The 16,252-nt window shown below is 42.2% G+C and overlaps 1 protein-coding gene across 1 annotated transcript in view; it reads left to right on the forward strand.

Moving 5' to 3' along the window:
* The window catches only part of PARL (presenilin associated rhomboid like), a 24,123-nt gene extending 13,117 nt beyond the window's left edge, over positions 1-11,006 (forward strand). Inside the window, exons 4-9 of the mRNA XM_019503695.1 lie at positions 825-918; positions 2,373-2,522; positions 3,492-3,562; positions 4,897-4,998; positions 6,562-6,659; positions 10,089-11,006. Of these exons, the coding sequence (XP_019359240.1) occupies positions 825-918; positions 2,373-2,522; positions 3,492-3,562; positions 4,897-4,998; positions 6,562-6,659; positions 10,089-10,206 (633 nt within the window). The 3' untranslated portion in view covers positions 10,207-11,006. The remainder of the gene's footprint in view (positions 1-824; positions 919-2,372; positions 2,523-3,491; positions 3,563-4,896; positions 4,999-6,561; positions 6,660-10,088) is intronic.
* Positions 11,007-16,252: the final 5,246 nt, after the last annotated feature.

The following is a 16,252-nucleotide window of genomic DNA, read 5'->3' on the forward strand; positions in this document are numbered from 1 at the left end:
CTATTGCTTTGTCGCATTGGTGATTCATATTCATCCTGGAGTCAGTCCTGACTCCAAGATCCCTCTCTGACTCTGCGCTGCCTAGAGGGTCAGGCCCTAACCTATAACCATAATGCTGGTTCCCTCTCCCCAGGTGCAGCACCCTGCACTTGTCCTTGTTGAACCACATCCTGTTCAGGTCCACCCACTTCTCTAACCTATCCAGGTCTGCCTGGATGCAGTCCCTGCCTGCCGGTGTATTCACTTTAACCCACAGCTTGGTGATATCAGCGAACTTGAACAGGGTGCTTGCCACACCCTCGTCCAGGTCGCTAATGAAGATGTTGAACAACACCGGCCCAAGGACCGAGCCCTGGGGGACTCTGCTGCCCACACCCTCCCAGGTCGACATCGACCTGTCCACCACCACCCTGTGGTTGAACTTATTGAACCTACTCAATCAGAATAGGTTCAATAAGTTAAAAAAATTACTTGTAAATTATAAGGACCTAAGTTAACTTAGTTCACATTTCTTGGAAGTGAATCACTAGAAGGTATTTTTTTGTAAACTCTGTGTTTTAAAGGAGCATTAAATTTGTTTAGACATAATGTGGCATCTCTAAAAGACTTTCATTGTATAAATGTAACGGTCTGAAGGCCAGGGCTTTAGTTGTTTTAATATCCATCATACTTTAGTAACTTAAAATAGCATTTAATTTATGGGAGTAATAAAGAAAACTGTTGGATTTTATAAGCAAAATGTTGAAAATCTGAAGTACTTTTCTATCATGCATTCTAGAATATTGCATTTATACTTAGTTTCTTTATTGAATCTTTTCTTAGGTATTATAGCTGCAAACATCTTTGTATTCTGTTTATGGAGAATACCTACTATGCAGCGGATTATGGCTACATATTTCACATCTACTCCTGCCTCTAGTAAGTCAATAGTGATGTACATGATTTTTGTACAGATAGACCATGTGATGATATGTTAAAAGTTTTCTTGAAGTGAGTTTAAGATGCCTTCATTGCTTGCTGTGATGAATCCATAAGAAAGTATGCTGGCTATCTCACACAGGTAAGTTAAGTGCCTCTGGAAATCATGGAAAGAGATATAAATGGTAACTACTCCATTTGAGAAAATTGAATAACCAATGAGAGTTTATTTTGGTATCATAATGTCAAAAAGTTATGGTCCACTTTTTTGAAAATTACTAACCCTAAAATGGAGCAGCTTCTGTCCTTGTAAAGAGTTGTGGGGGAGGTGAGGTGGATTGTTCTTTCATACTGGAGTTCTGTCCTAGAATTGAATATTCATTTTCCTGGTCTTTTGGGGAGAAGGGGAAAAAAAGATTAATTTTGTGGAATATCAGTAAAAAGCTGTCTTGAGGATATTCCTTATTTTTTTAATGTTAATATTTCCTTTGCAGAGAAATTATGGGCATGAGTGCAGGTAAAATGTTTACTGTCACATGTAGAATTGTGTGAATTCACTTACCTCTAGACAAATGTTAGTTATATACCCAACTATGAGTAGAAAGAGTTTGCACAGTTATTCACATGGAGAAACTGGTCTTTGGACCACGTGAAAGAGAATTTCAGCTGTCATTTATTGTAAAATAGTTTTGAAAATGATAACTGATAAAAACCATTATTTAGAGTAGAAAGAAATAAGCAGCTGGGTTCTTTATCCATTAGGGAGAGAAGTGAGGTGGAGAGGAGTGCTATGGGAAGAGAACCTCCAGGCTCCCTTACTCTTGGTGCAGGAGTGAAACTCAGATGCTTTTGCCCTTAGGCAAAGGTTTCCAAGCCTTAAGGGAGTTAGGCACCCAACTCTGATTCTCAGTGGGAATTAGGCACTCAGCTGTCTTATGGTCCTTTTAAAAATGTTGGCTCTTAAACCAGTTAGTATCTGCTTTCAAGGCTACCATTGCAACAAATAGTCCTCTTTTGTACCTTGGTCTAAGGAGTAATTTGTACCCTTTAAGTTCTTTTTGTACCTCAGCCTAAGAAGTAATTGTTAGGCAAGATATAGAAAAATGTCTTTTCTGTTCTGAAGAATGGTGGAGGCTATTTGAAAAAAAAAGCCAAAATCTTTCCTAGTGGGCAATGAAAAAAATACTTAGTGTACTATTTCTTTTCAGCATTATTACACTGAATCTAGCATTCATTACATTGCTCTCCCCTGCTTTTAATATGTATAGAAGTGTGTAATGAGTGTGTGTCCATGCATGTTTATAAAAATATTAAGTAGACTGAGAATAGCTACTCTGCATATTTTTCTTAATAAGTGTCATTAAATTAGACTTACGCCATAAATCATGCGCTAATTAAAAGAAATGCTAAACATGCTTTATTTTCTTTTCATAAACTTATTTTTCTTCTTTTAGGAATCCTTTGTGCTCCCATGCTTCTGTCTACATTTAGTCATTTCTCTTTTTTCCACATGGCAGTAAACATGTATGTTTTGTGGAGTTTTTCATCTAGTATTGTGTCTTTTTGGGGACGGGAGCAGTTCATGGCAGTGTACCTTTCTGCAGGTAAATTGTGCTTTTTATATAAATATAATTATAAAAAGAAATGGTGTAAACATATCTGTGGAGGTAGGAAGTGGGAGGAAGATTAATGAATGTATGTGATGGCTATGGACGCATTGTTCATGCTTATTCTGTTAACTGCTACTATACAGAACTTTCAGCACTTTAGACCAGTGATTCTCAGCCAGAGTGCCATGGCATCTTGGGGTGCCTTGAGATCCTTTCAGGGGTGCTGTGGGGTGCCATGCAGTGTTAATGCTGATAGGTTTGCAAACATGATTCACAGTTTAAACCCAGAAACTTCAACTAGGAATGAATAGCATTAAAATTATTCTGACCTATTGTGATCTTTCTGATTTCTATGGAAGAGAAAAATTGCTCCATTGTTTTACAGCATTCAAAAACTGAGTCAAAATTAAGGGCTGGTATTTTCTGAGGGGGGCTTCAAATCTATTGAGGAGCACGTGCCTCAACTCTAACATGGGTGCCTCAAACCTAGGAACCTCTGCTTTAGTCCAGGCATCTGCAATGCTTTTGGGCAGTGTGCACAAAACACCTACAACTTCAACTTACAAGATGTTGGTGTGCCAGGAGTGGATGGCAGGGGAGCTGCAAGGGGCCTGATCCTTGTTGTGGCAGCACAGCCCTGGCCCCTTCTCTGAGATGCAAGTGCCAAGCAAAATGCCTTTGTGTGCCACATGCTGACACATGTGCTCCTGCTTTAGATTATTTGGTTTTATGATACCAAAATGTAGTTAATTCATAAAATACAGAGCTTTAAATGTACTTTTGTAAGGCAGACCAGAGATGCTGATGGGGGAAAAGTACAGCTGCTTTAAGTTTCCACATCAAATCCTCTTAAAAATGTTACCATGCTAGCTAGTTTGAATTTTTTTCTGAGATACAGCACGTTGACTTCTGAGTTCGACTTGTTTGACTGGCAGTGTTTCTAATAGGAACTTTACCTTTTAGGTGTTTTCTCCACTTATGTCAGTTATGTCAATAAAATGGTCACTAGAAGATTTGAACCATCCCTTGGAGCAGTGAGTAAGAAAATTAAAACCCTGTATAGCTTGTTGCATCTCCAAAAGTAGTTACAAAGCACTGTAATCAGCTTGTTTCAAAGTCAGGAATATTCAGGGAAGGCATGCTAAGGTTAGTGGAGTTAAGTGTAATCAACCAGTTGTTCTTAGGCAAGACCTGGGCATTCCCCATATTCCTTTAACTTCTTGGCACTTGCTACTAAATACTACAATATTGTAAACAAGTGCTTAGCAGCAGGACCTCTTGTCTTTAGAACTGAACTTGCAAACGTACAAATATTATTTCATAAAGCTGTCAGTGCATAATTATGCTCTAATTGAAAACTCTGCTTTATGAACAGATCATATAATTAGAGTTGGTAGAAATTAACATGAGTTGCCAGTGAAGGCTATAGGGAATTTTCTACCTTCATCCTGCCTTCCTCAAAAATTAGAACTGTTGCCAAAACTCTCAATCCACAGAACTGCTGAAGATAGCAGATGCAGTCTTTTCATTTTCTGCTAGGCCAGCAAGCAAACCACTAAGAGGTATTAAGGCAGTTGTCTTCCAAAAGGTGTTAATTGCTACTGGATCAAGACTTATGTATCTTTAAGGCTATAATACCACTTTTTAGGTTTAAGAAAACTCAGGTTTTGCTTTTTGAAACTACAGGGTAACTAGAGTTCACAGATGGAATTTCAGTCAGTGTCATACCAAGCAGTTACCCTATTAATCATTTATATCTGATACTAAGAATCTTTCACTTTTCTTTAAAAAGTTGATGATGTTGCCTTGCACACTTAAACACAGGTTTACTTCAACCAGGGCCATGTTGCTGGGACTTTGTAAAACCAGGTCTTCTCCATACATAGATCATGGAAGAGTCTAGTACGTTCTGTAAAGAGCAAAGTTTGGTCCATGATTCTGTGGCTAGTGATACAATCTCCTTCCATTATGCAGCCTATTTTAAACTGGTTGTCTTCATCTCAGATGTGGTTACATTTCAGCAGCACTACAGGAGCTTTTTTAAGCTCATTGGGATTCAAGGAACAGTATTGATCAATTTCTACAGTATTTTAATGACACATTTCCTTAAAAGGTTACACAGTTGGTTTCTATCTGGTCTGTTAGAGGTTCGACAGTAAGAGAATAATTACTGTAGATCCAGATAATGAAAGAAATCAAAGGTTTCTTGATTTATTTCTCTCCTAAACTAACTGTACTGCTTTGTGCTGTGAAACTTGTGACAAGCCTGCATCTGAAAAGGAAAGTGACAGGCAAAATAGATTCACTCTCAGAAAAAAAAATCCCCTGTGTAATGTCACGTCTCACATGTATTTTAATGTATTTACAGTCAGGAGCACTAATGACTGTGCTTGCTGCAGTATGTACAAAGATGCCAGAAACAAAACTAGCGATCGTATTTCTTCCAATGATCACATTTACAGCAGGAAATGTAAGTGCCTTTGAACTTCACAACAATCATATACTTGAAATATTTAACCTACATGTCAGTAGTATTGGAACGTGTTCTTCAGCAGAATTTCTTCTCTCTCTTATATATTGAAGTAGAAAAACATCATGGCTTGATGTCCTGGGGCCTAGTTTTAAGTTGCTTCAAGTCTAATGCAGTCATTTACACCAATATGAAAAGCACGTAAAAAGGGTTACTGATATGGCAGTGTTTTGCATTTATTCTGTGCTGGTGTTATACTACAGAAGGTTCACAGCAATCAAGAATCAGACATCTAGGTTTTGTTTTAACTTGAGAGTTTAATTTCTAGATTTGCCCCTAAGTGTGTTACACCACATTTTTAAAGCCATGGGAAATATGTGGAGGGGAGCCCAAGGATTCAGTCACTTTAGGAAATAAAATGAACTGTGTGCATGTGTTACTGGATTGTACTGTCATTCAAGGCTATCACATAGTATATAGCTCTGTTATGGACTAAGCTGTAGGAATTAGCCACTTATTTCATGCTGCTCTAAAGGAAAAGTAACTCATACAGAAGGAGAATGAGTAGAAGCCATCAGGTACCATAAGGTAAACTGTGTAAGCCAGTTTGAGGTAATTCTCCTAACCAGCAACATTTTTATTAACCCCATTGCTTTAGAAACAGTTATCTCCTAACATGATTACCTGTGGGTGCTGCTGCTAGAATGTCTAGCAATAGAGATAAATCACTGGGGCAATGGTTAAGGTCATCTTCTAGCAACGAATGAAAGAGCTTCAATTTCTGCCTTGACAATAAAACACATCTTGGTTTGGAAACGCATTGATATGTACTTTGACTCCTGCTTTAATACAGGGGTCATGTTTTTGGTGCAACATTGAAGTGCACTTTATTATGGTAGATTAATACCGATACTCAGGGGGGACCCAGGTGTCCCCCCCAGACCAAGGAGGCACTGGTTACTGAGGCTGGAGGTACGGGGGGGGCTCCCCAGTATGCCTGGCAGCAAACCCAGAAGTGGACCAGAAGCACTTCAGTCCACTTCCAGGTCTGCTGGGGAGCATGCGGGGGGGCCCCCCTACGTGCCCCCCCTTCCCCTCTCCACCCCCCCGGCTCAGTGACTGGCGCCTCCTGGGTCGGGGGGCACCTGGGGTCCCCCTGCGGCTGATCACCGAGCCAGGAAGGCACGGGGGGCCCCCAGAATGCTGCCTGGCAGACCAAGAAGTGGACTTCCGGTCCATTTCTGGGTTTGCAGCTGAGTATGTGGAGGGCTCCCCCGCACTCCTGTTGGGTGCTCCATGTGCCCCAGTATCACAGCGATCATGAGCTACACCTACTACCTCAGTGTATGTAGAAAAAAACTTTTAAAGCTGTGTCTATGTCTGAATCGCTGATTCTCTGAATCAGCATGGAATTTTCAGTTTCGGATTTGGCCAAATTGAATCGGGGACAGTGATCTGAATCAACAAATTGAATCACTGTCCCCGATTCGGGCCAAATCCGAATACGGCCTTTTTCACACACCCCTAATATATATATATTTATATAATTTTTTTCCACTTTAGACTTTAAAAGCCATTATTGCAGCGGATACTGTAGGGGTTGTTCTGGGCTGGAAGTTTTTTGACCATGCAGCACATCTTGGGGGAGCACTGCTTGGTGTGTAAGTATTTATTTTTAAATTATTCCTTTTTTCACATGTAAATTCTTCCTGTGCTGTTTCTGTATCTTTCCCACTTATGCATGGACTACTAAAATGATTTTTAAGTAGTAAAATTGTGTTTCTCTTACCAGAACTGAAATTTCTTCCTGGAATATCCATAACTGGTTTTTGACGTAATATAACTATAAAGAGGCGGACAATTTAGAACCCTTGTGAACCTATATGAACCATCCCCTGATCCTGTTTGCCGTGACATTGTAGCTTGGGCTAATTTTCCCCATCATTTGCTTCCCTGTGCACAAAGGATACTAACAGAGCACATGCTGGAAAAGTGAAAATATCTTTTTCTGTGCATAGCCAAGATGACTTCCCATATCTCCATGTTTAATTGTTAATTTAGGGAGCCACTGAGCAAGTAGGAGTCTAGGTCTAATTGGTTACTGCTAATGTATTTCAGTATTGCTGCTCTGTCCTCCCGTGTAAAGCCTTCAGGGGTTCTGCCTAACTTGGGAGAAGCACTAGAAAAAGTTTTGTGGGAAACAGTTCTACATTGTGAGACCTTGAACTAGATTAACTGAGTCAGTACCTTCTTTTTGGATTCGTCTGTGGCACTGTCTGATTTACACACTTAACAGCAAGAGCCTTTTTACATGTAAAACAAGTCATCTTGATACTTAGTATAGCCAGATAAAATATGAAGAACTCATCGGATGCTGCAGAAGTATACCCAGCAGGTAATATGTCTAAATTGCTCAAAGCATCTTCAGTCCTATAGAACCTTAGAAACTATCCTTCCTTCCCACCCACCCTCTCATGCTTTACACCTAGGACCTACCTATATCGTGGCAGAAGTTTGCAGCACAGCAGCACCTTTAATATCACTCTTTTTGCTGCAATGTCTCCTCTTGCTGTTGAGTGGCCGAGAGGCAAAAACACCAGCATGAATTGCCTCTGAGCCACTCAGCAGGTGGGGTGTGTGGTGGAAAGAACAAGGTTAAAGGTGCTGCTGCTGTTAACAAACTTCTGTCATGATTTAAGTAGGTCCCTATCTGTACCTGATTGCACTATAAGTAGCAATACTTCATTTACCTTGTATATGGCTAGTTTTATAACTCTCAGCATCTGAATAAAGCTCTCATTTACTCCACCTCTACCTCCGTCCGAGCTTAGCCTCCGCTTTTCTGTTTATTTGATTCCTTAACTTTGGCAAATTTGAGCTGTCTTATCTCCTTGCTTCCCCATATCTTAAATCATCAACACATTTGTTGGGTTGTCACTTTGTGATGATGCTGCAACATTAATATGTTTATCAGCTGTTCATTGTAATACAGGTATCACAGAGAGATCTCTGACATGATGCCTGGGGGAGAGCAGGATAGTTGAAGCGGCTTCAGTAAATTGTTTGAGCAGAAAATGGAATGATCCACTCCCTCCCTCCTTACTGCTCACCAGGGATCCTGGTTTTCTCTGTTTAAAAATCCCAAATTCTCTGATAAAAAAAATCCTAAATTCTGATAAAAATATATATGCTTTTCTGTGATTAAAATGAAACACCACAATATTTATAGGGAACAGCTGGAACACTATGTTGTATTGATCTGTTTACAATTCTAAAGCAATTTGGAAGCCTACCAGTGCCTCAAACATTATAATAAAATAAATTCTAAACACCTATATATTTTGGCATTTGATTTTGGTTTTTTTATCATGGAAAATCAGAACTCCCCTTGCCCCTTTTGTTCACCAGGATGCGGGACCAGCTGCGGCTGTGCCCCCCACTGCTTTGTGGTGCTGAACAGCCCCAGTATGCCGGTATGCTGCCCCTGTCTATACCATTGCCTCTCATTTTTGACTCTCAGTGCCCCTCACTCCCAACCCACAGGCCCCTGGCCCTGCTAGTGCTCCTCACTCTAGACCTGTTGCCCCCAGGCCTCAGTCCCACAGTGTTTGAGGAAGGGGGTGGGTGTGTGCGGGCACAGGGAAAGTGTGGGAGGGGCACAGGCAACGCGTCGGGGGAGGCAAAGGGGCATAGGCAATGATTTGGGGGGAGGAGGGGAACATGCCTCCCCCCCGCCCTGATTGCTGTGTCCGGAGTGGGGTGCGGGGCTCCAGCCATCCCCGTGGCTCAGTGGGCAGGACCTAGCATCAGAGGGAGCACTGTGCTGCCATGGCTGTCAAGGTGAGGCGCAGCGGTGGAGCAGAATTGTGCCCCCACTACTGCCAAGTGGGTAGGGGGCACCTCACCTTGGCGGCTATGGCAGGACAGCGCTCCCTCCTGCACCGAGTACTGCCTCGCTGTGCGTGCAGAAGTCTTGGGCGGCATGTGCTCCCCCCCACCGTACTGCCTGTGCTCCCCCTCCCCCACAATATGTTGCCTGTGTGCCCTGCCCCCATAGATTTGCCTGGAGGGAGCTGCTCTCCACTGCTGCCTGGCTGCCATGTGCATGTATGGAACTCTGCCAGCCTGCAAGGTGAAAACCCGTAGTTTCCCGCGTTTTTCTCTGTTAAAGAGGAAAATTTGCATTTGTGGCAGCAAACAGAAAACCTGGATCCCTGCTGCTCTCCACACAAGCACACACTTGCTAGGTGTGTAACTTACCAGTTCAGTTCTTTTAACCATACAACCTGAACACTTGTGCAGTGCTGTGTGCATATTCCCTTGTAGAAAATTGTTCACTTCAGAAAGCCACTACATGGCTTGGCATGACTGCTGGTCTGTGCAGCAGAAGCCGAGATCTGATACAGAAGTTCATGTGCAGGTTTCTTAATAAAGTACATTAGGATGATTGTGAAAGTACTTTATGCCTGACTTCACTTAGTGCGGTCTTTTCATGGTTACTAAACTTACTAAACTCTGGTCCTGAAGTTTTGTCTACGAACATGTGCTATACCAGCAACCTTATTCCAGTGGATTAATTCTGCTGGTCACTTACAAGAGATCATTCACGCAGAATGGAGCTACTACCTTCCAGGGTTTTTTTCCTGGCTCGCTTGCCTAACAGGAAACACTTCTGTGGCAATGTACTTAGCAGGCATTGGGACTAAGCAGAATAGAATTGCACTCTAACTTCCTATTAAATGGGGTGTAACATTTCTTGCATCTTTTTTGGGTAGAGATCACAGAAGTTTGAGGAGCTATCTACTGTTTAACAGAATAGGATCATATTGAGATATAGAGAAATAAGTTATTATGGCTAAAGAAACCTGAAAGCCTACTTACATAAGTCAATATTTTCCTTGAAATGTTTATCAAATACCTTCTTAAAAACCTGAGCTAATCCTGCCAGTTACAGCCTCTTCTGGCTTGTTCCATTTATTGCTGTATGTAAAGTTGTACCATTTATCATCCTTCAGTGTCCCTCTTGTTCTTCAACTTCAGATGTTTTCAGAATGGAAATTCAATTGAGGATTTGTTTTTGTTGTTGTCAGGTGGTATGAGACTTATGGTTATGAACTCGTATGGAAGAACAGAGAACCACTGGTGAAGGCTTGGCATGAAATGAGGACTAAGAGTTCAGGAAGACGAGGTGGTGAAGGTTCTCAGTGATTGTAATTTTAGAAGATACTTGTGCAGAGAGGATGTACTACTTGAAGACACGAGAGTGCATTGATTCTGGATTTTTTGCTATTCTGCAGAAAATCTCTTAGCATCTGTAGTTTCTAACGTAAACCAAGTTTACAAATAAATGCCCTTCAGTGACAAACTCTGACAAAGCTGAAACAATAAAAGGTTTATATCCTATTCCTTTCTAAGGGAAAGGTGTGCCTCACGTTTTTAAATATTTGAGAATAAGAATTCAGTCAAATGACTGAAAGCGGAAACCAAGCAAATTCATATTCAGTACAGCTTTAAAAGCAGTGTAGATAAACCATTAAAGCGAACTCCCAGTGGGAAGTGTTCAGTTCTCCATCTCCGTGTCTCCAAATCAAGACCACCGAATGCCTTTCCGTAAGGTATTTTAGTCGCATGCAAGTTATTGAGCTCGATGCCAGGATAACTGGGTAAAATTGTATGGACTGGTATTTGTAGATCAGATTAAATGATGTGATGGTCCCTTTTGGCTGTAAACTATGAATCAATTCTGGAATGATACAGGTTTTTAGTTTTGCAGCAAAATTGACAACTAACAGCTGTCTTAACATTAAGGGTTTGGCTTTCACTCAAGTCACAGGCTTCTATTTAACCTTTTACTTTCCTCTGCTTCCAGATTAGAGTGAGAATTTGTCAATGTCTCCTGCTTCTACTTGAGGCAGGGAAGTGACCTGCCTACTTCATATTAGTTTGGGTATCTTACCTGAGGGATCCCAGAAGATGTTCCACCGTCATTTCTCTAATTTGAACTAATTTAAAAAAATCTTTCCTGTCCTGTAGAGGTAGTTTCACTTAAGATCATTTTTGAGGATTTTAAAATAGCAACTTGTGGCCCAGAGTGTACCATAGGGAGAGAAGATGGGAATGAGTAGTTTCAGTGGAAACTTATCTGCTGCAGCTGCCTTTCACAGGCACACTGAGAAGAGCAGGCAGAATTGGATAAACGGAAGCATTAAAATCAAGGTCACTTATGGGAACAGCAAGGCACTAAACTAGATTTTTCTTCCAAATTAGTAATCAAGGCCCCAGTCCTATCAAGTGGAGCCCTGAAGGGCAGAGGAAGCAGCTCTGAAGGGATAACCTGCAGGTTCATTTTATTGTCATTCCAGTTAAATCAGTCTGGTGCAGATCGGGACTCTTGTGAGCTTGCATGTTTTTACTTTGCAGTGGGGCATTGTGGAAAGTATGTTTAATGTACCCACCCTTCCTATTGGTAAAACTACGTAGTACTAAATATAGCCAAATGTAATAAAGCATGGAGCATAAAATCAAGGTCAGTTCTTTACTAACACTTGTTAACATCCATTCACAGCCTTTGTATTTTACTGCCTATAAAATTTCTGTTGATCTTGTGATAAGATAATGGAGGATTTGTTTGAGGGTAAACACTAAGTTCCCCTGAGCTTGTTCTAAATGCTCATAAATGTAAGTTGCTCATAAATGTATGTTGAAACTACCTGGTACCATCTATAAAATGTGCTTGGCTCAGGAAGCTGCTCCCTGAGCAGGGGATCCCCTTGATTTTTCCCTTATCATGTCTCTCCTGGGTTCTCAACTAACTTTATCATCACTCCATATGTTGCCCTAAGAACCAGGGAGCATCTGGTTCTCCTCCCAAATGGAGAGAGAGCAAATAGCAGGACTGATACACTGCCTTAAAGTATGCTTCAGTTTTCTCCAAATGAGGACCTATTTATCTTCTCCAAACCAGAACCTGTTTCTTTTCTCCAGACGAGAACCCAGAGAGATTTTTTATCTCTTTAATAAATCAGTTTTATTGAGCATTATAAAGTATTAACTCCAAGCATTCATATAGATATAAATGTAGCAGTTTCAGTAATCTTAGCAAGATCATAGCAAGCAATTGTATATTATCAGTCCTAGTACTATGTGACTCAGGAGCTGGCCAGGCTTCCAGAGCGTGCAAGGTTCCTTGAAGGGGGAGATGTCTTCAGTTCATAAGCATCGTTAGGGTGAGGAGTAGGGAAGGACTGAGAGGAAGGGAATGGGGGGGGTTAATATTTTATAGTCCTTAAGTTATATAGCTACCAATTAGGCCAATTTTCTGTTTTTCATCAACAGTTTGGGGTTTGTGTTCACTTTATTGTTGTTTTTCTCTTCTTTGTACCAGGAGCCATTGGCTTCAGATTTGGGTGGAATGCACCATAACAATCCCTTTTATCCATAACAGGCATTTTTATCACCAGACTCTTACAGAAAAGCAAGCTGCATCAGACCCTTTTCTATGAGAGTAGGTCATACAATCCCATAACTCCATGAATGCACTCTTAACCTACTTATGTCAAAGGTCCTCTAGGCCTTGCAGGCCTAAGGGACCATTTCAGTCCTGTCAGGTGTCAAGAGGCTGAACTGTCTCCACACATACTCTTTCAGTGGCTGCTATTCATTTAATCCAGCAGAGGACAGTAGTACCTAGGATGAGTAAGTATCTTGAAGCAATAAACTGTCCATCCTGGAGGGCCAGGTACCCAAAAGAGGGGCTCAAGGCTGTTGCCAAACGCTTTGTCAGATTATAGGCAAATTTATATCTAGCCTTGAATGGTGCAGATTAGGAGTGGGCAACCTACAGTCCGTGAGCTGGATCTAGCCTGCAAAGGTCTGACCGGGACAAAGGCAGCACAGGGGATTGGGTAGCATAAAGCAATCCTCTGTATGCTCTCTTGTGTTTATGCACTGACCCTCATTGCAAGAGGGGAGGGGAGTGGTCTGCTGATAACTTTTGAGGACAGACTTGTGTAAGCCTAGCCTGGTACAGTGTTTATTTTACAGGCCTAGAGCACCCTTGACATAAGTAGGCTAAGAGTGCATTCATGGAGTTATGGGATTGTATGACCTACTCTCATAGAGAGTGCAGCCAACACCTAAGATAACATCCTGCAGCTGCTATTGACTGTGTGGGCTTTGGGTGTCAGCACTTAAGGAAATGAAGCCCCAAGTCATTTACAGAGGGAAGAATAGGACCATTCAATGCTGAGCTTTAACCATTAGACTTGCTGTCATGATAGGGGAATTTCTCTGCCCTTCCAATTGAAAAGAATGCAGACAAAGGCTGAGACACTTTGGCCACAATACTTAAAGGAGCAACGTATACACAGCTCCCTTGGCCTTCAGCTGGATTTGCAGGGCCACAGTTGAGCTGGGCACCCAGAAACCAAGTTAGTCAAAAATCAGTTGCTGCTGTTGAAGCTGTCCGTGTTCAAGCCTCATCATCTGTAAGGTTGCCTTAGATGCCACCTACTGCCTCCCAGAGGCCGTCCAGAAACTGAATGGTTTATGTTTCTAAAAGTATTGTGAGCTATTTGAAATCAAGCTGGTATAAAAATACCAAACTGATTACCATCAAATTGTACTGTACAACCCTGCATCTCATGTCTGAGATTCTGCCAGAGGGAAACTAGAATTAGAATTCCAAAGCTAATCTTGGAAACTGAAGTAGAGAAGACTATTAAGGCAAATGAGGAATGATGGCAGCAACACTAAATTAAGCAAAATACCATTTTGGCAAGGAAAATATCCCTCCTTGAAAACTTGGCAGCAGCGTGCACATCTTAGGAGGCAGTCACCTCAAAATGGAACAAAAGTTATTTTCAGTACAAAGAAAGGCAAGACTTCTTTCCTTTCTCAAATAGCCAGTTAAGTGTGAATGAAAAGGTAAGGTTGTTATTGACAAGCTTGGCCAAGATAGCCTAAGGAAACTAGCAATAACCATTAAAAAAAGTCATGGTGAATGTAGGAATGTAGCAATTTATGATATGAAAATGTCAAGGACTGTTAGCAAATCTAACTACGCTTTCAAAATCTGCCATTCCTTTGCTGTAGTGAGAGCATCCTGCCTGAGTACATGCTAGTGTGCTTCATTAAAAAAACAAAAAAACAAAACTGTTATTGCAGTCTTCCTAGGATTTGAGATTCCCACTCTACAGCAGTTGATGTTTCACTTCCTGATATGTTGACTTGTCATCTTATTGCCTTAGTATGTTTGCCATTTTCTGCCTGTGACAGATCTCCTTTAATGCAGTAAACTTTGAAATCTCACCCAGACTCTTCTAGTTCATCCTGTTCTGTGAGAGAACCTTTGTGCTAATTTCATCTGACAAATTCAGTGATGAGCCTGCAGCTCAAAGCAGCTGCTGTAGGTGGTCTTTGAGTTGTGCAGTGTCAAAGCTGAATGCGGTGCTAGGAAGTGGCACACACAACAAAAGCAGAGATGGTAGATTTGTTCTCTTGTATGTGTTGCAAAGTCAGGATCAGAGCGTCAGCTGGAGGATGCCAGTAAAAATCAGAGATGATAAAATGGATGTTCTGTTTTCCTCATTATTGTAAAACGCATGTGCCACTTAGGATAAATGTACTGCATTTGACCCATATACTATATTTTAAAGACAGTACACACAGAACAAAGTGCTAATGCTAGACCCCAGTAGTAGGTAGTTTATTAGTAAGAGGCACTGTGAACATTTTTAAAAAGTTAGGTCATGCTTATAAGGGTTTTTCAATGCTATGCACATACAATGGGATAATGTACTAGGATTTTTCAGAAGAGGATAGCTTTGTTGCCTCAGATCTTACAAGGATCTTACTTTAAAAGAGGGGGAGGTTGTGGAGCACTTTCAAGTTTCTTTAAATTGTCTTAGCCTTGATCCCTGTTTGCCTAAGTTAAGTCATTAATCATACCTGAAAATCCCAGCCCATGTATAATTTTTAGGTTATCAGCTGAAGGGCCAGGAAAGAAGTCCTCTGTGCCCACTCAGATTGTGAAGCAGAGAAATACAGCATGCTGGAGGGATAGCCTCCATGTCCTGGCGGTCACACCCCCAGCTCAGTGGCAGCCTCACAGAGCTAATAGAAATAAACATTAAGTATGTGAACTACAAGTTTCATCTGAGATGGTGTATTCCTGGATCACTTCTTACTCCCTGGTTTGATCTCAGTGGATAACTACTTGGAACTACAGTATTGGCTTTCTAAAATCAGATCCCTGTCCTCTTAGCCTTAAATATGCGGTTATAATGCGCAGGTTCCCAATCCAAACCTTAAGCATTGATTTTACAGTCTTGTATTTTATAGCATAATGACCCACAATGATGCAATGTATCATTACAGAAAAATCAGTACCATAAACCATGGAGTTGTCCAACGGCCTGTCACTACTTGTCACGTAAGATGTCATACCACCAACCACGTGAATCTGCCATGCGCTTTCAACCGAGGCCCCCAGAATACTTTTGTCCGTCTCTGAAGTGTTCAGAGATCAAGGCCAGGTTCTTCGGGTAGATGTGAGATCTTTTATTAGACCAGCTGAGCAGTTGGAAAGAAGTTCTTGGCAAGCTTTTGGGCACAAGCACCCTTCTTCAGGCAGAGGGAAACTGCAGATGGATGCTTGTGCCCCAAAGCTTGCCGAGAACTTCTTTCCAACTGCTCAGTTGGTCTAATAAAAGATCTTGCATCTACCCAAAGAACTGGGCCTGCCCGTGCCCTTAGACCAGCATGGCTACAACCAGCACCCCTGCACAGTGACCGCAGCTCACGACTGCAAGTCCAGGAGCAAGCAGGGCGCTGTAGCACCCTGGGCTGCCATGAGGCCCTTGCAGGTGCCGTGGAGCACCAGGCAGTGGTGGCAAGAGTGACTTGCAAGAGAAACCCAAAGATTTCAAATAGGAATCCAGAGCCCGCAAGCCGTTCTGGCCACTGAGGCCTTCGTGACAGAGGAGCGGGTTGGGGGGGGGGTTCTGTTGGCGAACTAAGGGCAAGCCAAAGAGCCGTTTCTGAGGGGCTGCTATGTCAGGAGGGGGCTGGGAGGCGCTGGGTGTGGAGCAGGCGCGAGGGGTCCCCGGTGTTAGGAGGAGAGGGTAGGGGCAGCGGCGGGCGCAGGCGGTGCCGCGAGGGGCGGAGGGACACGGACACAGACACGCAGCGCCCGCTCGGCCCCCGGCTCCGTCCCCCTCAGCCGCGGGCCGGGATCACGTGCGCGCTGCCCGCG

The sequence above is a fragment of the Gavialis gangeticus genome, unplaced genomic scaffold (assembly GCF_001723915.1).
Source record: "Gavialis gangeticus isolate Ggan-Ray unplaced genomic scaffold, GavGan_comp1, whole genome shotgun sequence".
Taxonomy (NCBI): Eukaryota; Metazoa; Chordata; order Crocodylia; family Gavialidae; genus Gavialis; species Gavialis gangeticus.